Source organism: Pelmatolapia mariae, linkage group LG10_11 (genome assembly GCF_036321145.2).
Source record: "Pelmatolapia mariae isolate MD_Pm_ZW linkage group LG10_11, Pm_UMD_F_2, whole genome shotgun sequence".
Classification (NCBI taxonomy): domain Eukaryota; kingdom Metazoa; phylum Chordata; class Actinopteri; order Cichliformes; family Cichlidae; genus Pelmatolapia; species Pelmatolapia mariae.
In genome coordinates, this window is record NC_086236.1 from 15,623,461 (window position 1) to 15,646,581 (window position 23,121).

The 23,121-nt window shown below is 39.2% G+C and overlaps 1 protein-coding gene and 2 long non-coding RNA genes across 4 annotated transcripts; 1 reads left to right on the top strand and 2 right to left on the bottom strand.

The window, feature by feature from the left end:
• Nucleotides 1-2,549: 2,549 nt before the first annotated feature.
• Nucleotides 2,550-6,474, bottom strand: LOC134635261 (serine protease FAM111A-like). Its single transcript, XM_063484663.1, has 5 exons — nt 6,357-6,474; nt 4,889-4,949; nt 4,257-4,337; nt 3,557-3,619; nt 2,550-3,341 (listed from the first exon to the last, which is right to left on the bottom strand). Exons 1-5 carry the CDS (start codon nt 6,401-6,403, stop codon nt 2,550-2,552), a joined length of 1,044 nt encoding a protein of 347 aa, XP_063340733.1. The 5' UTR covers nt 6,404-6,474.
• A 1,700-nt stretch (nt 6,475-8,174) lies between these two features.
• Nucleotides 8,175-10,522, bottom strand: LOC134637308 (uncharacterized). The gene is made up of 6 exons (XR_010095102.2): nt 10,121-10,522; nt 9,721-9,809; nt 9,456-9,607; nt 9,310-9,340; nt 8,821-9,005; nt 8,175-8,343 (listed from the first exon to the last, which is right to left on the bottom strand). It is a non-coding gene; the product is annotated as an uncharacterized LOC134637308 (long non-coding RNA).
• Nucleotides 10,523-17,017: 6,495 nt separating this feature from the next.
• LOC134637511 (uncharacterized) lies at nt 17,018-21,636 on the top strand. Of its 2 annotated transcripts, XR_010095127.1 has the most exons (6): nt 17,018-17,266; nt 17,462-17,640; nt 18,099-18,187; nt 19,073-19,247; nt 19,392-19,543; nt 21,295-21,636. It is a non-coding gene; the product is annotated as an uncharacterized LOC134637511 (long non-coding RNA). The 2 variants fall into 2 exon arrangements; XR_010095126.1 differs by lacking the exon at nt 17,462-17,640 and having other exon boundaries at nt 17,023-17,266.
• The last annotated feature ends 1,485 nt before the right edge of the window (nt 21,637-23,121 follow it).

A 23,121-nucleotide genomic window follows, 5' to 3' on the forward strand; every position in this document is an offset into this window, starting at 1 on the left:
CACCATGTTTCACCACACTCTGACCAAAATTCACTGAATGAGCCGCAAAAGAAGACCACAAAAACACACAGCGGCGCAAATGCGCTAAGACAGAAATTGGCTTACCGTCCCGATTTCCTCCGTTATTTTCGCCGGTAGCCATGTGATTACCAGCAGTTACCACGCCTACCTAGCCGCATCAGAGTCGTTTTCCGTCAACAACCTCCATTTTAGACCCACCTATAGACACGTGACTGGACAGACGTCACATGCAGTAAATTTGGGCCCACGTGGGTTTTGACCTTGGAACGTCTGATTGGTTGAAGTAACGTGAACGTGGCATCGTTACTGTGACTCTATTGGCTCAAACAATTAAAAAGAGGTGTCAATCATGCAAATTGACCAAAAGAAACCAAAGTTACAGCCCCTCAGAGTTTAAAGGGCCAGAAGCCAATTAAACGCTCCATGGCAGAAAAGGCCCATTACCATGTAAATGTGGGGTTAATTCTTCAAAAACGTATTTTAAAAAAAAGCATTTTTAGGCATGTTAATAAAATTAATTAATGTCTGCTCTTAAATACCTAAAAAAATCAACTGGCATGGTGTCTAATTGTGTGCCAGAATTGGACATTTTTGTACAACGTCTGGCTATAGCTCTGGTGACAGGCCACACCTGTCACCCCCCATTGACCATCGACGGCGCTGCGGTGGAGAGGGTGAGCAGCACCAAGTTCCTGGGGGTGCACATCAGTGAGGACCTCTCCTGGACCACCAACACAGCATCACTGGCCAAGAAAGCACAACAGCGCCTCTACTTCCTGCGCAAACTCAAGCGGGCAAGTGCTCCACCACCCATCCTGACCACATTCTACAGAGGAACCATTGAAAGCATCCTTTCCAGCTGCATCACTGTGTGGGGCGGTAGCTGCACTGACTATAACAGGAAAGCTCTACAACGCATTGTGAGAACAGCTGAGAGGATAGTTGATGTACCACTCCCCTCCCTGCAAGACATCTACACCACTCGCCTCACCCGCAAAGCCATCACAATTGTCAACGATGCAACCCACCCCGCGCACTGTCTGTTCAGCCTCCTGCCCTCTGGAAAGAGATACAGAAGTCTCCGCTCCCGCACTACCAGGCTCACCAACAGCTTCATCCACCAGGCTGTGAGACTGCTGAACTCTCTTCCCTCCCGGCTCCCAGCCAGCAGAACCACCAGATTGGCAGAAGTATAGGAAGACAGACTGTACTCTACCCCCCCCCACCCCCCACCCCCCACCCACGCACACTCCCCAACAAGGAAACACTCTCTGAATCAAGAACTGGAAAACACTCCTGACTGGAAACAACTACCTCTGCATTGTAATTGCACACACCTGCTGCTATATATTTTTAGTATTTTTTTTTAGCACTATTTATACTATTTATATTACTACTACTGCTGCTACAGTCTTATGCTGCATTAAAACAAAAACCCCTACCAACCACAACCTGGGACTACCTCAAGTAGACTAGTATACTACTTTCCAGGGCACACTGTTGAAACACTTTATTATATGTTAGGTCTTGTCTTGTTATATCCTGTTACCTAATGTTACCTAAATATAATGCCTTAAGTTTACCTGCACTTCTTTTTATTTAATATTACCTTATTGTTTGGACTGTTTTTGTTGTGCATCTGCATTTTATTGTTGTCAATGTCTACGCATGGGACAGTGTGAAACGTAATTTCAATTCCTTTGTATGGCAAGTACATTTGAAGAAATTGACAAATAAAACTGACTTTGACTTTGACATTCATGTACTGACAGTGCTGTAATTTTTCACTGTTTCACTTTAAAAACATAAATCTTTGCACAGATGATGTTTATATGTTGTTACGGTTCTTATCATTTTGCAGAAAAAAAGAGACTAAAAATAAAAACATGAGAGGTTTTAGGACAAGTTTGTGTTTTCCATTCTTTAAGCACCGGTTCGAGCACCGTTTAAGCACCGGCACCGTTTCAAAAGTACCGATTTGGCACCGGTATCGGATAAAACCTAAACGATACCCATCCCTAGTCCTGACTTATTAAAAATAACGACTGCTCTTACTGCTCAAACTGTTCTCACTTATCTTCTGTCTGCAGTTAACCTTGTGTGCACTCAGTTAATATCCATGGGCTCAGGCTGCTCTCTCCGAGAGAAGAATTCAAAGAAAGCCTTCAAACCCTCGTCATCTACAGCCACTGAACTGTTCAATACATTTTTAAACCTTGTGAGATTTCTGCTCTCAACGAGCTTTTTCACACCAACCAAAAAGTCTTGCTGTCGAGCACATTTGCAACTGAGGTATTCTTTCAACAGATCAAACTTTTCTCTCTCCACCATTTGAATAATGATGTGCTCAATGATGTCAGAAAAGGGATGCCCAAACTCTATGACACTCTGGTTTTGACCCATCACACCAGGGTAGGCGTACCCTCCTGAATGCATTGCAACAACATCGCCGTCCTCGTTAAAGACAGGAGAGCCAGAGGACCCAAAATACAAACAAGACTCGTTTTTTGCTGCTTTTGATTGAGTCTTTAAATTCTGAAGACAAACAATTTTGCATCTGTTTTAAATAAATATTTCCACACAGATTTGGTTTCTTTTTTGCTACATTGTCGGTCTGATTCGACTGTGTTAGTCTGCTGTGAAAGCGCCTCATACACACCAGAATCACCTGCCTGAGATTCACTCTGCAGCACGTAAGCGTCATCAAGACTGCCAGGCTGACTTTCTGGTGGATCAGACTTGTCGAGCAATTTGATCTTAAAAGTTTCATCAGCAAGGTCGTCAACCAGATTGCACATCTCTGTGTTCACTTCAGTGCGCATGTTAAAGAGCACACAATTCTTTTTGAACATGGTATTGAGAAAACGACCATCTCTTCGTAGAGCTTGCTTCACTTTTTCCCCTTCATATGCATAAACAGTAATTTCCTGCATGTCTTTTCTTAGTTCAGGATTTTTCAGGATTCTGACAACATTTTTACCTCCTCGTGCCATGACATGAAATATCACAGGCTTGCTAGATTGTCTCTTTTTGCAGGGATAACCAGAGCCGCTAACTGGTTTCTTTGGCTTCTCCACAGCTTTCACAAACTTCAGAGTCAGACGTTCATTTTTAATTACTCTGCATGGAAAGTGTGAAGCTATCGCTTTCCCACTTCTTACAATAACAAGCTCTTTGCCCTCCTGCTTTTCTGCAGCTGCTTTGAACTTTGGACTTTTCTTCAGGCAGTCCTCAATAGTTTGCGCTTGATTGCAGGTATGGGTATAGATGTTCTTCCTGTAACTCCACTCAAAAGAATGGGTCAGATGAGGCTCTTCTTCCTAGGAAGAACAAACAATCAGGTCTCATTTACAGGGGAATCTTATTCTATTCAATTACTAACATGTTCTTAAGTCACTTTGCATTATTAAAACATTCCAAGCTAACAAAAAACAGGTACACCTATAACTCAATTAAACTGCCTGAAAATATGTGGGTGTTTCATCCATTTCTTTTTATTGCCAACACAGAAAAGAAAGAATGAATAAACCTTTACCTTTGCAACAGGACTTAGATCAGGAGGTGGGATATTTTCCTTATCCTGGGAGCGTGTTGATTCCTTGAAGTAACAGAGAGGAACATTAACACAGATGTAATATACAGTTTTTAAAAGAAAATAATGTCCATTATAAGAGTTAGGTACTATTGGTAAACTGATATAATTACAAAGCATTGAGAATCCATTTCACCTGCTTTGGTGTGCAGTGACTAGAGCACTGGAGAGGCAACGAGACAACTGTCAAAAATGGAATACTTTCCACGGACCATTGCTCAAGACTAACCTTTATCTAGTTCTGATTTTTGCTATGGTCCTCGTCACTGCTTGTACCATGAAACAGTACCTGTAGTTACATTTAGGACACACAGGCAGTCAAGTTCCTCCAGGACGGAGCATCTATATGAGCAATGGCGTGTGCTCAACACCTGTAAAACAGTTTTTCTGGGGGTGGTCTTGTTGCCACTCCAGCGCACCTGTTTTCCCTTATTGCACTAAAGCAAATTAAACTGATTCATAGTGACTTATGCTCCCTGCCTGGTTAAGTTTAACACATTTTGTATTACACTGTTGATTATCAAGTTTGAGCAGTGTATTGTATGTACACCATAACCTTACAAATCAAAACATCCCTGTACATAAATTCATTCATAACAACTTTAACTGCTTCATAAACTTAATTACATTAGAAAATCAGCACCTTAAAATTGTCTCTTGGAGGGTTATTTCTGCTCGTCATTCTTCCTGTTGAATTTGACAAATAGGTACTGCAGTTTCTTACCTGAAGAAAAGTGATTTTTAATCAATTACACAACACATTTTACTGTGTACATTAATGTCAATGTGATTTAATAAGATCAACTTCAATGCCAAAGGAAATGCATAGAAACACAAAAGCAGATAACCAATGCCAGTTGTAGATTACAGAAGTTTTAAAAATTGGGCTGTATTACATCACACATAATTCTTAAATGTGACAATATCTGAAGATAATCCAAAACAAAATTCCTTAAAATGCAACCCTAAAAACATAAAAGGTAAATAAAGGTAAAAATAATTAATACAGCTTTAGGCTAATAAAACAAGCCAAGATAAAATGCAAAGACAATGCAGAAACAAGTATCTGCTAGTGTTATATACTCCAGGAAGTCCAGGGGATTTAAATTAAGAAAAGTCTTAGTGGAAAAAAGGTGGCAAGGAGGGAAAATTGTCAATTTCAAAACTAAAAGAGATGGTGGAGCTAAAGTGACACCTAAGAAAATGAATATTATTAGTAATAAGTTATATTACTACTGCTCTTTGTTTTTGTAATAAATCACACACCAAACACACTTTAAGGGGGGTGAGCGCCCTGTCTGGGTCTCCTCTCTCCAACTGGCAGCAAGGGCGGTACCTAAACCAGAAAAGAGCAAAAACACACTCAGGCCAAAGTCACAGTAGCCCCGCTGAGGGCACACAGTCAAACTACTGAAATCTGTCCGAGAATACGAGACAGGTGCATGTTTCTTCAAACTTTCATGTCTAAGGCATGCACATAGATATTGGATGCTGTGTTTGTATTGTAATAATTAAAGTATTCAATTCTGAGAAAACCCCCCCCCCGTGAAAATTAAACATTTTTAGAGGATGAACGAAACAGCAAATCACAAATTGATTTGTGCTCAAAAAAGAATTTAGGATTTACAGAAAACATGCAGGAACATAGTCATGCACACTCTGCAGGATATTAATATTGCACGATTTCAGGGTGACACCAACAGCAGTACGACATCTGGCTGTAATGTTGACAGCAATTTGCTGTGAAAAGCACAAAGGTGAGCAGTACTGGTCAAAGTGGGTAGTCTATCACGAGCAATACGTGGAGGTGAAGCAATAAAGATGATTCTGGTTGTAAATAAAAGTTCTTTCAGGAAACAGTAGGTTGGTTGCCATTTTAAACGTCCTTTCAGTCACTCCTGTCTCTTGTGTAGCAGGACCTCCCACTTATTAAATGGCGTTTTTTCCGCCATTTCTTAACCAGACGGGTTAGAAAAGTGCCGAGAAGGCTTCCCATACCCACTTGCTAGCGCAGTGGTTCCCAAACTTTTTTTGCTGGGCCCCCCTTTGTTTACAAGAAAAATGATCGCCCCCCCACCGCACGCACACATCCTCCAACCACACACACCCATATTTTGCTCCATTGCGGTTTATTTTACACCTCAAACATTCAGTAAAAAAATTAAGCAAATACAAGTAATCTGCAATAAATTACAGGTAGCAATGAAGTAAACTCTTTCACGCTACATCCACACCTACAAGGGGATTTTTGAAAGCGCAGCTGTTTCGTCCACACGTAAACGGCGTTTCGAATCACCGAAAAGGAGATTTTTTAAAACTCCTTTTTTGCGTTTACGTGTGGACGAGGAATACAGAGTTCATCACTCAACGTCAAAGGTATGTGCCTTTTTTCACGTCACGCTGTGCGCCACGTTATTGTTTACATGAGATGAATTGCAGAATGGCAGATAGAGACAAAATACTGTTAATCTGACTATCTGCAGGTTTTACACGCTGACATATACACACCCAGTTACTGTCCCTCCATTTAGAAAGGCAGAGGGCTCACGGTGTAATTATTTTACCTGTAGTTGTTTTTTTCATGTGTAATAATATTCAACATTGCTATCAATACATTTTTCAAAAAATGTCTCTCTGTGCAAAATGGGTTCAAAAACATAAACAGCTGTGGGATACTGTTTGTCCCTGATTTCAACAGCCCAGCGCTGCTCCCGACACAGGGAAAACTGCAGGGGAGACCTACCTCAGCACTTGTGCAGTTGAAGCCAAAGGGAAGATGTGCTTCACCATATTTTCTAGTCTTTGGCTTAGAATGAAGTTGGTTTGGAAACATATTCAGCGATGCTTCATCTCCTGCTTTGCGTTTCTGTGGCCGCCCCGTGCTAGTAGTGTCCAAGCGTTTTGTTTTCCCCCCCTCTTTCATGCCCCCCCTAGGGGGCGGGCCCCACACTTTGGGAAGGTCTGTGCTAGCGTGTGCATGTTCACGTACTTTAGGAGTCCATATAAATTGACGAAAATGAGCCATTTAAGGTGTCTTTTGTTTTGTTTATTTGAACCCTTACCTAAAGCGCGAAAACCAACTGCCTGTAGCTTATGCAAACGCAGACAAGTTTCGCGCCTTTTCTGTCTAATGCTTGCGTGTTTCCGGTTTACTGTAGTGATGGGTCGGTCGCGAACGAAACAGCTCTTAGAGCCGAATCTTTGAAGTGAACGACGCGAGCCGACTCCTTATCGCGAGCCGACTCCTTATCGCGAGCCGGCTTCTTATCGCGAGCCGTGGGTGTTTTTTTTTCTTTCTCTCACCCTCTCTCTCGCACTTTTTTTCCGCTTCACTCCGCACGCGAGCCTTGTGCTTTGCGCTGGGCAGAGGGGGGAGGGGCGGTAGTTATGCTTGCAGTAGCACAGGAACAGAGCGGGAGGGAGAGACAGAGAAAGAGAGCCAGGGACAACAACGTCACATTAAAAAGGTATAGTAATCATCCACAACTATTTTCAGTTGCAGATGATAAAGGATTCAGAAAGTTTATTCATGCAGGCCCATATGACAGAGAATATGCATTTTCTTTTTCATATCTTAATTTATATTTAATTGTGCTGTGGTTTGCAGTGTTTTGTGTTGTTTCATTTTAAATTTGTTTAAAAAGAAAAGCTGAAAATTTAAATAGTTAAAAGTTGAACAGTTACTAGTTGGTTTTTGTATTATATGATTTATTTATTACATTTTATGTGGAGTGACTAAATAAAAGTATATTTACGGTGGCCCCTAGAGACAAAGCAGCACGTACAAACTTCAAAACACGTACAAACCCTGAAGCACGTACATACTCCAAAAAATGTAAAAACTCAGAAGCATGTAAAACTCCAAAACACATAAAAACTCAGGCTACATCTGCACGTACCTGGGTATTTTTGAAAACTGAGATTTTTCTATGCGTTTGCACCTTTCGTCAACACGTAAACGGCGTTTTCGGTCACTGAAAACAGAGATTTCCAAAAATACCTGTCAGGGTGGATATTTTCAAAAACTCAGTTTTTGCATTTACGCGTCGATGAGGAAAACGGAGAAAACGCAGCGTCAAAGATGTGCGCCTTTTTTTGACGTCACACTGTGCGCCACGTTTTGTTTCGGTGAAATGAATTTCTACAATACTGTTACTGTTAATTGTACTCTCTGCAGTGTTTAAATGCTTACATACCCAGATAGCAAGGAAACATTGAAACAATGTTGAGTCAATATCAGACGATGTCATTGAACCAACGTTGAGATCTGACGTTGACCCAACGTCACTCTTGCACCCATTTTTAATGTTGAAACAACGTCAGGTTTTGATGTTGAATCAATGTTGAAACCTGACATTGATTCGATGTTATATTTTCTAATACTGTTGACATTGAAACAATGTCAGATTCTGATATTGAAACACTGTTGAGCTATGGTGTTGATTTTCCACCTCTTTCGCACAGTTGCTTTTTATTGAAAAAAAAACAAAAAAACAAAAAAGGTCAATAGACATGTATCATTTGCAAAATACTTTATTAAAAGACAAAGTTTCCTATTTACATTTCTATGTTTTACGTCACTTTTTATTATTTACTCCGGGATGGGGATGGATGATGTGCGTCCTGCGTGCCACCCGTACGATCTGGAGCATATCTGAGCCATTTCTGGACTGCTTGAGCAAAGACCAACTCAGACATAGAGTTCGCCCCTACCTGCTGCGCCAGGCCATCTAGGACAAAAATAGACACACACACAATAAAACAAAGACAAAAAAAGGGAATTAGAGCACATGAATAAGCTCTTGTTAATTGTCTTCAGCAGGGAGAAAGTATGTAAACTCCTAGGCTGATAAACATGAAAGTCACCAGGCGGAAATCAGCAAACTGCCGCATTTGATTCCCAAAGAGCTATAAGCTGAAAATGTGATATGTCTTAGCATGGTGTGCCGTGTATCCTTTAAAAAAAAGAAAGAAAAGAAAACATGGGGTCCTCGGGCTGTACAAAGTGTACAACCCGAGGACAAAACAAGCCGAAGACCAAAGACTCCATCTGCAGATTAACCGGACATGAAAGTCTTGTTATTAAGAAAGACAAAGTAATATAGCAAAAAACAGACATAGGAAATGTGAAATGCACCCAGCACATCAATTGATCCCTTTATTGTTCACTTTAGGCTCATAAAACTACAATAAATGTTAAAACTTACCAAATATGCATCTGCACAGCGCTGTCTCTTTAAATGCCCTTTTTTGCTTTGTCTGGTCCTTGGTATTTTTTCCCCTGCCCAGTTGAGTACAGAGGCCAGCTCCTTTGTAATGGCATAAACCATTACACGGCGGACTCGCACCTCCAGTGTGGTCCAGCAGCACCAATCAACGCAAAGCGTCTCACCTATAGACACATTTTAAGAGATGGAATTAGCGTGTCTCATGTCTTAAATGTGTATGCAAGTGCTTGTGTGTTTACTTCGTGTAATTGATGATAGAAACATGTCATTTGGTTTTCCCTAAAGCCTGATTTTCAAGTCATACAAAGAATAAACCAAAGTATTGGCAGTACAATGTATTTCTATTCCCTTTTGTTGGATATTCATTTGTTAGTTCTTGTAACTGCTAAAAGTGTTTACTAGTTTTTGCCTGTCACATATATTTGTTATACCATGTAAACTGTGAAATTCCAAGATTTTCAAACTTGCCTTGTAATAGTGGCCTCACAGTCTCTGGAATCTACAGAAAAAAAAAAAATCACAACAAGATGACATTCAGGAGTATAAACTGGTGTTTTGAAGATAAGAGTACAATGACATTGTGATGCAGCTTTAAAGCTTTTTTAAAAGCATACCATCTATAGGGAAGACATCAGACTCTGCATGCTGGCGAGATCGCAAAGCTGTGTCGGTTTGTGCCGGAGTGGCGAAAGGTGCCGGAAGCTGGGTGGGGCATTATGATGGTTGCTATCAGTGGGCTGGGGGGCAGACTGCGGAGTGATGAGGGCTGTTTAGAAAAAGATAATTTTTTAAGTATTTAAGAATACAGACAACTTGTCAAAAAAGTCTCCTTGTGTCAGACACAGATATGTACACAGACACTAGACAGTATTTTATTACCTGGTATTTTCACTCGAGGGGCCTGGGGAAACCGTTTTTTTGTAGGCTGCTCATCCTCTGAGTCCGTATATGTGTACAGGGGATTTGGTCTAAAGAAAATAAATTAAAAACGGTCTTAAGTAATTGTAAATATGCTTTTGGCATATTGTTTCCTAAAGTTAGTTTGATTTCTAACAACACACACAGGAAACAGAGACGTGCAAGAAGGTACAGTATACAATGAATTTTTGAAGTGCACAAGTGTACACGGCTTTGCATTTTTAAAAAGTTTACAAACTTCCACTTTTTGGACTATATTATGTGGCGATATTGCAGTATGCAAACACCACAGATATGTATAAAAGACAAGATCATAAATTCTTAACAATCAAAGATATGTTTGTGAATAAAAAGGTTTTACTTGTGCTTTCTTTTAAGACTGGTCTGGGTTTCTTCTTCGGACTGAAGGTCAGACGTATCACAGCGTTCACGTGGATATCTCTGAAGACTGCGTTCTGCTTCGTGAAATGTGCCTGGAAATACAAACACAATGTACGGCCAGACATACATTACGTGTGGACAAAAGGTGCAAACGCATAGAAAAATCAGCGGTTTCAAAAATACGCTGGTACGTGTGGACGTAGCCTTATTCATTATTCAAGGCACAAACGGAAAGTCATGTACGCGTGCAACTTAAAGTTAGGTGAGCGTGCAACGTACAGTCACGTGGGCATGCTGCGTGAGCTTTCAAACTGAGTCTAAAGTTTTCGTGTGCGAATTGAAGCGAGTGCTCTCCAATCATCAAAAGTAACAAAGTCATTGAACACGTTTATACAGTTAACTTTACGTTTATCAATCATATATCACAGATTTAGAATTTTTTGTAGTACTAAGCAACTACAGAGCGAAAGTCTGGGTCAAGCGCCGAGGCGACGGCAAGAACAAAGGAAACCTCGAAGCGTTAAAGCTAGCTTTGTAAGGGAATATAACGAAGAAATTATGAAACGAAAATGTTTTCTTTGTTGATATACTTTGTCCGCAGTGCAATTTATTTGTTGCCGGATTTTAAGAAGTATAGACACAATTTCGGGCTCCCACATTTTGTGGGAGCAACGTAAATAACTGTAAAAAACTCGTTAATGTACAACATTAACGAGTTTTTTACTGTTATTCAAATGCAAACATGGAAATAACGAGTAGGAAAAAAAAATCATTCATTCTTACCTTATACTAATCGTGGTGCAGGCCAGTGCAGTGCATGAACTGATGCCTTCTCCGGTCAATTTCGCTGAGAGTAAATCAAATGTCACGCTCTACTGTAGAAGACAATACCTGGGGGGATGTACCAATGTGAGAGGGGTGCTGTGGAATAGTCCAAGTGATCGCTGCTTTAATTTCCCGGTCAACTATACATAAATTGCACGTAGACACGATTTTTTAAAGCTGGTGAACTAGACCAAGTCATTGATAACAAATGAACAATAAATCTACTTTCTCTGGTACTTTATACCTGATCAGTTGCAATGCAATTTAATGCTCAACTACAAATCGATGGTTTTTGATGGTGACCAGAGCCGATCGATCGTCAACTATAAATAGACGTTTTCTCGACGTTGTTGTTGTCACCTGGTCGACTATAAATAGATCAAATGTCAATGACAAAAAAACAACGGTGAATCAACATCGTTACAACGTCTCTATAGTAAGACCGTCGGTTTACCACAGTATTTCAATGTTGTTACAACATTGGCATTTCAACCCCGACCATATACGACGGTTCGGATGAAAAATCAACATAGATTCAATGTCGTCTTGATATCTGGGTATACACACACAGTTACTGTCCCTCCACACATACGACTCGGTTCTGCTTCTACGCCCCATCTTTGTTTACTATTTCCCACCGAGGCTTCTAGACTTCTGATTGGCCAACATTTCTACACGTTTAGGAATATATCGGCACCTGTTGCTTTGGCATGCTCCTAGCAGCGTTTTCCTTCATTTCTGCATTTACATGTGGACGGGATTATTTTTTAAAACGAAAACGGAAAATCTCTGTTTTCAAAAATACCCGTGTACGTGTGGACGTAGCCTCAGAAGCACGTAAAAATTCCAAAACATGTACAAAAGACAACAGAAGTGCTCCAGAATGCTAGGCGCAGTGTTGAGCTTTTGTTACCTAGAGGCTACACAAGCCAGCAAGTACCAACGACCGGTGTGTGGTAGTAAGAGGTAAATGAACTTTTTTTTTAAATTATTTGAATGAGTGCTTGTGTATAAATACACAAACAATACACATATGCTTTCAATTGTGTAATTTAAGTGATCTAGGTAGCTCTGTTTTGGAAGTTCAGTTAACGCTAGAAATGTGTTTTAGAGTTTGTACGTGCTTTTTGGAGTTTGTACGTGTCTCTAGGGGCCACTGTATATATTTATATATAAACATATATAAATAAAACCACTTTTTTTACATTAGTAATTCCTTTTGTGCATAATTTTATATTATTGTAATAATAAATTAATTAAAGCAACAAAACAACCTGAAGAGCCGGTTCGGAGCCGAAAGAGCCGGCTCTTTTTAGTGATTCGAGCCGAAAGAGCCGGTTCTCTAAAAAGAGCCGGAAATCCCATCACTAGTTTGCTGCACCAGCAGCAAACAGGAAACACGCAGATCGCCATCTAGTGTACCGGAGTGTGTAAGACAGTCCAGACAAAGCTGCAGGATGAGATTCAAAGGCAAATTCTCCTTACATAGAAACACAGTAATAATATTAATAAAAAGATCGGTTTTAAGGTGAAGAGACAAAAATCTGAATGTGACAAATAAAAGGCTTGATTGATTGATTGATTGATTGATTGATTGAATTAAAGCTGCAATAACAAGGAAAGAGAAGAGAAGAGTTAGAAGTGTTCGAAATGTGTCATTGTCTCTCTCAGAAGCATTCATCTTCATTAAACAGTTTTTAAAAATTCAACATGCATCTTTCTTCTCTTTTGATGGAGTGGTACTGAATTTGCATTAACTGCCTTTGTCTTGCCTCTGTCTTTTAGTGTATAGCAGTTTCTGAAAAAGGACAGCATTTACAACACCACCTTTTTCAGAAACATTCAACTAAAATAACGCAGAATAATCAGGAGGGGCAAGAGCTGCAACTTGATTTGGGCTTGTTTGGTGGTTTTGAAGGGATCTCCTTCCTTACAGGGAACTGCTTCCTCCCGCTGTGGTTGTGCTTTAGGCTGTCGCATACAGAACAGTATGTCTCTTTGTCCACTTTGCAGTTCCTCTTCCAGTGTCCTCTTTGTAGCAGGTGTCCACTTGTTGGAGGCTGGTGGGCCCCTTAAGCTTCTTCTCGTTCGGATTCCTTACCATGATATTTGCTGATGATGCACAATGCCCTGGTTTGGAGGCGTTCCCCACGTTGCTGGAGCTGGTGGCCATGGCTGTTGTTGCTGCTATTGTATCTCTATCTTCAAATTCACGGGTGTTAGCAATATTTGTCCAGGCCTCGCCTTTGTGTTGGCGGCCTCCGTGTTCTTCTCTGCCACCTGATGTTTCAGCATTTCTTCTGTTAATTTTTCCATTTCTTTGCAATGTTGATCCTGTTTTTGACACATCTCCAGTCTTTGGGCTGCTTCTTCTTTCAACAGTTGTCTCAATGGGTCAGTTTCCCTTTGTTTAACTATAAAAAGCTCCTGGAGGTGCTTTAATGTAGTTTCCACATTCTTTATCATTGGTTGAGTTGAGTTCATAAATAGGAAGGGATGTAGAAGTGGAAACCTATATAGGTATGGACTCTGCAGCCACTGGTCCAGTCTCAGGTTCTTCAACACTCTGGCTTTGTGTTAAATGATTCTGCCTCTTCCCTTTAACCATCATTTAACACATTGTGGTTATTTTGACCAGAAGATCTTTTTGTTATCCATATCAGCCTTCCTTGGACTGATACGGAGCCTTACAGATAAACATAAATCCCAACAGTACACATCCAGTATGGGTCCCCAGGCTATGCTACCTTGAAATATGAGTGAGAACCATAATGGCCTCAGTTATATGTAAATGGAAAGTTATCTTGGGTATGCTGAACTTGGGTGTAGGGCCCCTTTTTTCAATTGCTGTGTTGCTGTTATACTTATTAAGTACCTGGTGAAGGTAGGAAACCAAAACAAAGTGACGGCACATCTAACAGCTTCAAATGATGTCCCAGCAATTGGTCATGCTTGTAAATGTAACCAGATGAGACTCTGTTAAATAAAGAATTTTTATATATGAAAATGACAATCATGACTAAAAGTAAAGGACTCTTTCAACTACCCAACTCTGTACTCAAAGTTCTTAAAATTAATTAAATTCCCAAATTAACTGCAAATGTTGTGTTAAAATCGCTAAAAAAACATTGTTATTTAGCATCTGAGTCTATAGTTTATGTAGATAGGCTAATTTGTAATAATTTACCAGAAAAAATAATATGATTCCTTTGTAAAAATGAAATATAAGCTATAACATAAATTTGCATACATGCACTCAGATTGACTTGGGTTTCTTGTTTCCTCAAAAAGAAGCATTGATTTTTGCTGATAGTTGATCCATGATAATGCATCCGGGAAAGATATCAGGTTTGAGAGTTTGCTTGGAAAGGACGATAGAAATGACTGAAGAGGTTGTCAACCTTAGTGGCATGAGCCCTAAAACTGCTGCAATGATGAAGAGAATTCCAGAAACAAAATTCACTTTGCTCTTTTTCCTTTCATGTGCACAAAATTTGTGCGCTTGCTCCCAACCACACCAAGCAGAATCCCAAACAACTCAACATGATGGCAATGATGATGAACACTCTGGCAGCCTGCAGATCATGAGGTAAGGTCAGCAGAGAATTGTAGGTGTTGCATTCCATGTGTCCAGTTCTCTGTAACATGCAGTCCTCCCACAGACCCTCCCACAGCACATGAGAAATGGTGTTGTTGGCATCAACGAAAACTCTGATAATCCACATTGGGAGAACACAGATGATGATTATCCCTAAAAAGCCAGTGATGGCTAAGAGTTAACCCAGAATATATCTACAACAGGCCAACATGATGAATCATGTTGATCTCTTGAAGGAGGAAATGGTGTTCTTGAGAGCTGCTGTAATTTGTCTGTGAGAGATGATTTCAACAGGTATTTTTCATTACCCTCGCAGAGTCGAATGTGGCTTCCTCAATGACAGAGGAGTATTCTAGCGTGAGCTGAAACAAGTTTGTTAAGAAATCTCACCCAGTCGGCTTTTTTCAAAACATCTGTGAGAAGGACGGCTGAGATAGATCAAATATGGTATGACAAAATAAAAAAAACAAAAAACGGTACAGAATGTGCTGTATGTTTTGTAAATGAAAACATAAAAAATTCAAATAATGACATACCATTTTATACTGTTATTGCTTAGATGTGATACTAAGTATGAAAACAGAGAGACTGAATGATGAATACTGAAACAGTCTGGCTGTGAAAGTACTGGATGAAAAAAAAGTTGTTTCAGTATCAACCCTTTATTTATTCAGAATGTTGGGACTAAATACAAATTGAATCCCTAAGTTGTGGTAAGCAGTGTAAATTATCAGCCATCAGCATCATTGAAATATGAAACACATGACTTTCAGTGTGACCTGATGAGCAATTGATACTTGTGGGTTAATGACTTGTGGGAGTTTGAATGCCTACGAGGAACCTCTCAGCAATAAAACTCCCTATTCTCCTCAGTGAGTTGGTGAAATAGGAGTGAGGAGTCAATAGGAGTCAATTATCTTGCAGTTCCAGAGGACCTTTTTCATTTTTATTTTAACATCAGTATCAGTGAATACCCATCAATTCTTGTTCAACACATGCAGGGTCTGGGAGGCCAACCCTACAACCCTAGTTAAAAAAATCAAACAATCAAAACCTACAGTAAATCTGAATCTTTTGATCTGGTCAGTATTCTGTTCATTGCGTGTAGGTCAGATATTTACTGAAAATAAATCTGAGAAATGCTGAAAGTGACCCAGATTCATTCAAAATCTATACTTTCAGTATAAAATGATCATATTGAAAATATTGACAAGGTATCATATTTTGAAACCTTTGATTAACACTCCATATGTACTCAGCCTAAATTAATTTTAAACGTGAAATAATGCATTTAAATTGAAACACAAAAGTAGAACAGGTAAAAAAATGAAACCTGTTGAAATTTGAGGGTTGTTTGAGGGTTTTAACATTTACTTAAACTACTGTAAATGTCACAAAAAAGGAGAAACCTCAACATGATATTTATCACATCTATACAATTTGAGCCCTTTAATAGCTGGGCAAATTCTCTTGGTTTCTTCAAACTTAACTGGACGTTGAACTTTAACAGCACAGAATCAGGATACATTTATTATTATTATTACATGGTAAATGGTAAATGGCCTGTATTTATATAGTGCTTTACTAGTCCCTAAGGACCCCAAAGCGCTTTATATATCCAGTCATCCAAACACACACATTCACACACTGGTGATGGCAAGCTACGTTGTAGCCACAGCCACCCTGGGGCGCACTGACAGAGGCGAGGCGGCCGGACACTGGCGCCACCGGGCCCTCTGACCACCACCAGTAGGCAACGGGTGAAGTGTCTTGCCCAAGGACACAACGACCGAGACTGTCCAAGCCGGGGCTCGAACCGGCAACCTTCCGATTACAAGGCGAACTCCACGACCGCATAATTACAATTACACTGTTAACCTTTGCTGTATTTTTCACAGTAAAATACCACAAAATGCCCAGTAACTTACCTGAAAACATTTCTACAGTTAATTACTGTAATTTGCTATGCATTATGGGTATATTAAGGTTATTTACAGTAACTTACTGTATTTTTTTAAAATTGCGGTAGTAGTTATACCTACCGTTAACACATTAGCAGTAGTGCTACTGTATTATGTGATTTGAATGGTTCATCATACTGTTTGTGTATTTTTACTCTTTCAGTGGTTGGTTGCAATAGTGCATTACATTTTAACTCTTTCCCTGCTAACCATTTCCAGATTTTCCTCCAACCTATGCCATTTGTCAGTATGATACCAGTGAAAGTATTATGGTTTTGAATTTTTAGGGGACTTGATTTCACTTAGGCTGTTGCTGCTGTCTGTTTTTGTGTAATTTTGTACTTGTGACAAGTAGTGAATAAAGTTATTTAAAAAAGACGCAGAAAGGCGAACTTCAGTCAGTGGAGAATATTGTAATAATTTGGCGGAGGCTTCTCAGTCGAGCAGTAACTGAATTGCTCATTTACTGAACGTGTAACATGTACAGAACTCTTCTGGGAACTAGTCAACCCAACTCAGTGAAACACACACTGAATGCATGCTGGCCCCGCCCACCCACCTACCTCTACCAACCACCACTCCATATCCTGACTGACATGACCTGTGATCCAGTGATTGACAGGAGAGGAAAGACAGGCCAGCTTTGTTAGCTGTTCGTTAGGATATGCTCGAGAGGACAAAAGATTTTGCACCTCCTTATTGTTGGACCTCTGTGTGGAAACTGCAAACGGGATGTTATAAGGTAATGCAAACGACTCTCCTACCTAACATACTCGTTTATTAATTTTTAAGAGCATATATATTTTTTGTGTGTGTGAGGGGGAGGGGGGGCTTAAACTCGGTGTTAGCTTGGTCGAAATAGCACATTAGCTGAATTATTCTGGAAAAAATAGGTTGTGTGTGTTTTTTTTCTTTTCTTATTTAAATATATATTTAGATATATATTTTCCACGGGGAGGGGCGAGGAACACAGGCGCAACAACGGTCTTTGTCTTTTTCCCGCCGAGTGTGGTGCATTGTCCTCCTGCGCTTCTGTTCTATGACTATTGAGAAGCTGGCCATGCTAACAGTGGGACATTTAGCTTCAGCTCTTTGAAAGACAAGACAAAGCAGCAGGTAAAAATACACATTTAATGAGAATAAAGAAAGACAACTTTTTTTTGGAAATTTAGAGACTGCTAAAACAATCTTATCCAGTTTTGAGCTTGCTCATGTAGGTTAGCCTGCTTTATCTAATTTTGTGTGAGCTGCAGTACACAACATTAAAAAGTTAATATAACATTAGGTTGGTGTCACGAGGAACTCCAACCTAAGTTTTAATACTTATTTATTTTTTTTAAGTGGGAAGGGGAGCATGTTTTTTTCCTTTAATACAGCGTCTTCCAGGGTCTTTTTCATAGGAAAACCATGTAACCTCTGTGTTAGGTTGGTCAAAAGAGCAATTAGTTGAATTATTCTGGAAAAGATAGGTTGTGTGTTTTTTTTCTTTTATTTACTTATGAAAATATATTTTTCAAGGGTTAAATAAATGCAACATTAAATTAACAATTGTCTCTCTGTCTTTTCCCGCCCAGTGTGGTGCATTGCTGTCCTCCTGCCCTTGCTGGCCACGCTGACATTGTGATGTAGCCTCAGTTCTTTGAGAGACAAGACAAAACAGCAGGTAAAAAGACATATTTAGTGAGAATAAAGTTAGACAACATTTTTTTGGAAATTTAAAGACTGCTAAAACAATCTAACCCAGTTTTGAAGTTTCTCATGCAGGTTAGCCTGCTCTAATCTCAACTGTGGTTTATTGTTTCATAGGTTCCATTTAAAAAGCAAGACAGTGTAGTGGTCTGTAAATTAGTCGCAGTTAGTTGCAGTGCCATTGTTAAGGGGTTTAACGTCAGCTTGACAGACCCTCCAAAATTTTTCCTCCAGTGTTTCAGGGTCTGCATGGTTTAAGTTAATAACATTGATCTATAGATAGTTTTTCTTTTAACTTTTTCCCATTTTTGATACAACCCAAGCAATGTAGATCCCTTCTTTAATAATAGAACAAACAGATAATAGATTGAGATGTTTTTCAGTCACTGTTGTGTTGTTGCCATGCTCTTTGCAAATTAAAAGTTAAGTCAAATTCACACACATGCACCCATGTACAGGTGTAAATTTTGTGGTGTTTGTAGTTCAGAATTAAGACAATTTTGTTATCATATGAAGAAACATCAGCACACAGCTAATTAACAGGGGTTTGTCTGTTTTATATTGTATAAAAATAGAATACACACAGTTTGCTGCTGTTCCTCTTATTATTTATTATACACAATGACCAACAGGAAAAAACAGCCTAACATTTCAGCACAGGCCAAAATGCCAAAACATTAGGCAGTTTTTTCCTGTAATTGATCATAATTTTCATTACATAATAAATAATAAGAGAAATAGGAGCAAACCGTGTGGATTCTATTTTTGTACAGTGTGAGGCCTGCTATCCAGCATTCTTGTGGAAACCTTATTTGTAAGGGTGAGCACATTGTCTTATTGGACTCTTGTCTGTTTTTAGGGAATAATTTTATGTCTGCAAGCCGCTGGATGATCAGTTTGGAGGGCAAGGTATTTTATGAGCCTGAGCAGATGCATGACTTTGGCAGCACCCTTGCTGTCTTCTTTGCGTCATACTACGTTTTGAACCTTGAGTATCAGGAGTCAGCGTCCATCACACTGGAGATGATACAGAGGTAAATACTTTACACCATTAAAGCTTACACCATTTAAGAATGAAATATATGTGATAGCTTGACTACAGTTGCAGAAACATGTAGGTGATTGCTGTAATGTATGTTTTAATTTTGAAATTAAAGCAGCCTTTTTTCCGTTAAAAGGTTCTTTGTGAGGATCCAGACATGGGAACAAAATGCCCTGCAAAACTTGGTACAAGCCGCAAGACAGGTCGTGTCGTAAAGAGGAAGGTTACAAGCATCAGCCCTCGGATCACCACCTTCCTCCAGCGGCTCTCTGGAGGACTTCCAACTAGGTAAGAATACAGAGATGATAATATCTTTTACATAGCTGATAATTATATACAGTTAAGCCCATAATTATTCATACCCCTGCCAAATTTTGACTTAAAGTTACTTTTGTTCAACAAGCAAGTTATTTTTTGAGCAGAAGTGACACAGGTGTCTCCCCAAAGATAATAAGACGATGTACAAGAGGCATTGTGGAAAAAAATATTTCTCAGGTTTTATTTATATTTTAGCAAAAAGTATCATGTCCAGAATTATTCATACCCTTCTCAATAATCAATAGAAAAGCCTTTATTGGCTATTACAGCAATCAAACGCTTCCTATAATTGCAGTCCAGCTTTTTGCATGTCTCCACAGGTATTTTTGCCCATTCATCTTTAGCAATGAGCTCCAAATCTTTCAGGTTGGAGGGTCTTCTTGCCATCACCCTGATCTTTAGCTCCCTCCACACATTCTCAATTGGATTCAAGTCAGGACTCTGGCTAGGCCACTAGAAAACGTTAATGTTGTTGTCTGCTAACCATTTCTTCACCACGTTTGCTGTATGTTTTGGGTCATTGTCGTGCTAAAATGTCCACTGGTTCCCAAGGCCAAGTTTTTCTGCAGACTGCCTGATGTTGTTGTTGAGAATCATCATGTATTGCTCTTTTTTCATGGTGCTGTTTACTGTGATTAGGTCCATTGGCTAAAAAACACCCCCAAAGCATTAGGTTCCCACCACCATGTTTGACAGTGGGGATGGTGTTCTGTGGGTTGAAGGCTTCTCCATTTTTATGCCAAGTGAAGGCAACATCATTGTGACCAAATAATTCAATTTTTGTTTCATCTGACCATAACACTGAAGACCAGAAACCTTCTTCTTTGTCCAGATGAGCATTTGCAAAGGCCAAATGAGCTTTGCATGCCTTAGAAGTGCCTGGAGAAGTGGCGTTTTCCTTGGTCTGCATCGGTGGAACCCAACAGTGTCCGTTGGACTGTCTGCCTTGAGACATTGCCACCAGCAGAGCCCAGATTCACCAGAATGGCCTTGGTGGTGATCCTTTTCACCTCTCTCACTATTCTCCTGGCCAGCACAGGTTTCACTTTTGGCTTCTGACAACGTCCTCTGAGATTTTCCACTGTGCGGAACATCTTGTATTTTTTAATAATACTTTGCACTGAAGCCACTGGAACTTGAAAACATTTGGATATGGCCTTGTAGCCCATTCCTCACTTGTGAGCAGCCACAATGCACAGCTGCAGGTCCTGACTGAGTTCCTTTGTCTTAGCCATGAATGTCCACAGACCACCTGCAGAGAGCTGCTGTTTTTCACCTGTTGAGTTGATCAAAACAGCTATTTCCAATTAATCAGGGTAATTAGGATGCTTTAGAACAGCTTTGACTATTTGGAATGGTATGGAACTTTGGATTTTCCCAGAGACTGTGACAGTTTGTGAAGGGTATGAATAATTCTGGACATGATACTTTTTGCTCAAATGTAAATAAAAGCTGAGAAATATTTTTTTTTTTCACAATGATGCGTCTTGTACATCATCTTATTATCTTTTGTGAGATGCCTGTGTCATTTCCAGTCAAAAAATAACTTGCTAGTTGAATGAAAGTAACTTTAAGTCAAAATTTACCAGGGGTATGAATAATTATGGGCTTAACTGTACATACTGTACACACATCCATACAACAGTATGAATGATCTCAGACAGATGTGAAAAAGTGAATAACCTGAGCAAACATGAATATTGATGATGTGTCTTTGACAGGTGGTGATGAAGACTACGATAAACCCGACCATCCTGGTAACGGAAATCTAAATCCCATGTCACTTTCTATTTCCTGAGACCCACTGATAATTATTACATTTCGTAAATGATTTTTGTTTTACAATTGTAATAGTTTATTTAATGTTCATGCTGGTGGGTTTGTCCTGTTTTTAGTGGAATGAAAAACTGTTTTCCTTAAAAAAATCAGACACAGAAAGGTGAAGGACTGTGTAGTTTTCATGTACGCTTCTATTTATTTTGGTTATTGACATTGTTTTTATTCAGTTGAAAAATGTTTTTCTTGTTAAAAAAATTATCAACAATAAATGTTGGTTTAATTCACTATTCTGAGACTACTTTATTCAATTATATTTTTTTTTCTAAATGTTCTTATATTGAATATGAATGTTAATATTTTATATGCTGTAAAACACAATTACAGTCTAAACAAATTATACTGTACACAATTACAGTGTTATACCATAAACCACATTTGCAGTACAGTGATACTATAAAACTTAATCACGGTAAGTCTTTCTAACTGTAAACCACGTTTACAGTAACGCTGCATTACCACAAACAACATTTACAGTAAAGCTGTTATACTGTAATATATGTTTACAGTAAAGTGGTTGAACTGTAAAACATCACAACAGTAAAGATACTGTAGATCAGTAATTACAGTAACTTACTGGCAATAGTGTTGCCAGTAAGTTACTGTAAAAATACAATAAAATGTCTAACAGTGTATTTATAGTACATGATGCAGCAGTTGTTTAGGAATAATGTGTGAATAAGGCGAAAACTATTTCAGCTTTTTTTGAACAAGTGTCCTGACCTTATAAAAAATCACAACTGGTCAAACTGTTCTCACTTTATCTTCTTTCTGCAGTTAACCTTCTGTGAACTTGGTTAATATCCATGGGCTCAATCTCCTTTTTCCCAGGGAAGAATTCAAAGAAAGTCTTTAAACTCTCGTCGTCTACAGCCACTGAATTATTTACTATATTTTTAAACTTTGTGAGATTTCTGCCCTCAACAATCTTCTTCACACCAACCAAAAAGTCTTGCTGTCGAGTGCATTTGCAGGCGAGGTATTCCTTCAAGAGACCAGACTTTTCCCTCTCAAACCTCTGAATAATGATGCGTTCAATTATATCAGAAAAAGGACGCCCAAACTCTATAACACTTTGGTTTTGACCCCTTGTTTCATTGTATAAATAGCCTCCTGTATGCATTGCAACAGCATTGCCATACTCTTTAAAGACAGGTAAATAAAAAACGCTATGCACACACATGAATTTCTGTATCGTTGTTGGTATGAAGACTGTTCATGCTGTCGTGATCCCTTAGGAAAGGCTTTGTTCAATAAAGCTCAGAAAGCAGTTTGGTTTCAATGATAAATGTATTTTTGATTCACAAATTACATGAGTCAAGAAGTCAACGGTAGTGATGGGATTTCCGGCTCTTTTTAGAGAACCGGCTCTTTCGGCTCGGCTCACTAAAAAGAGCCGGCTCTTTCAGCTCCCAACTGGCTCTTCAGGTTGTTTTGCTGCTTTAATTAATTTATTATTAACAACTATATAAAATTATGCACGAAAGGAATTACCAATGTAAAAAAAAGTGATTTTATTTATATATGTTTATATATAAATATATACAGTGGCCCCTAGAGACAAAGCATGTAAAAACTCCAAAGCACATTTCTAGCATTAACTGAACTTCCAAAACAGAGCTACCTAGATCACTTAAATTACACAATTGGAAGCATATGTGTATTGTTTGTGTATTTATACACAAGCACTCATATATATATTCAAATAATTT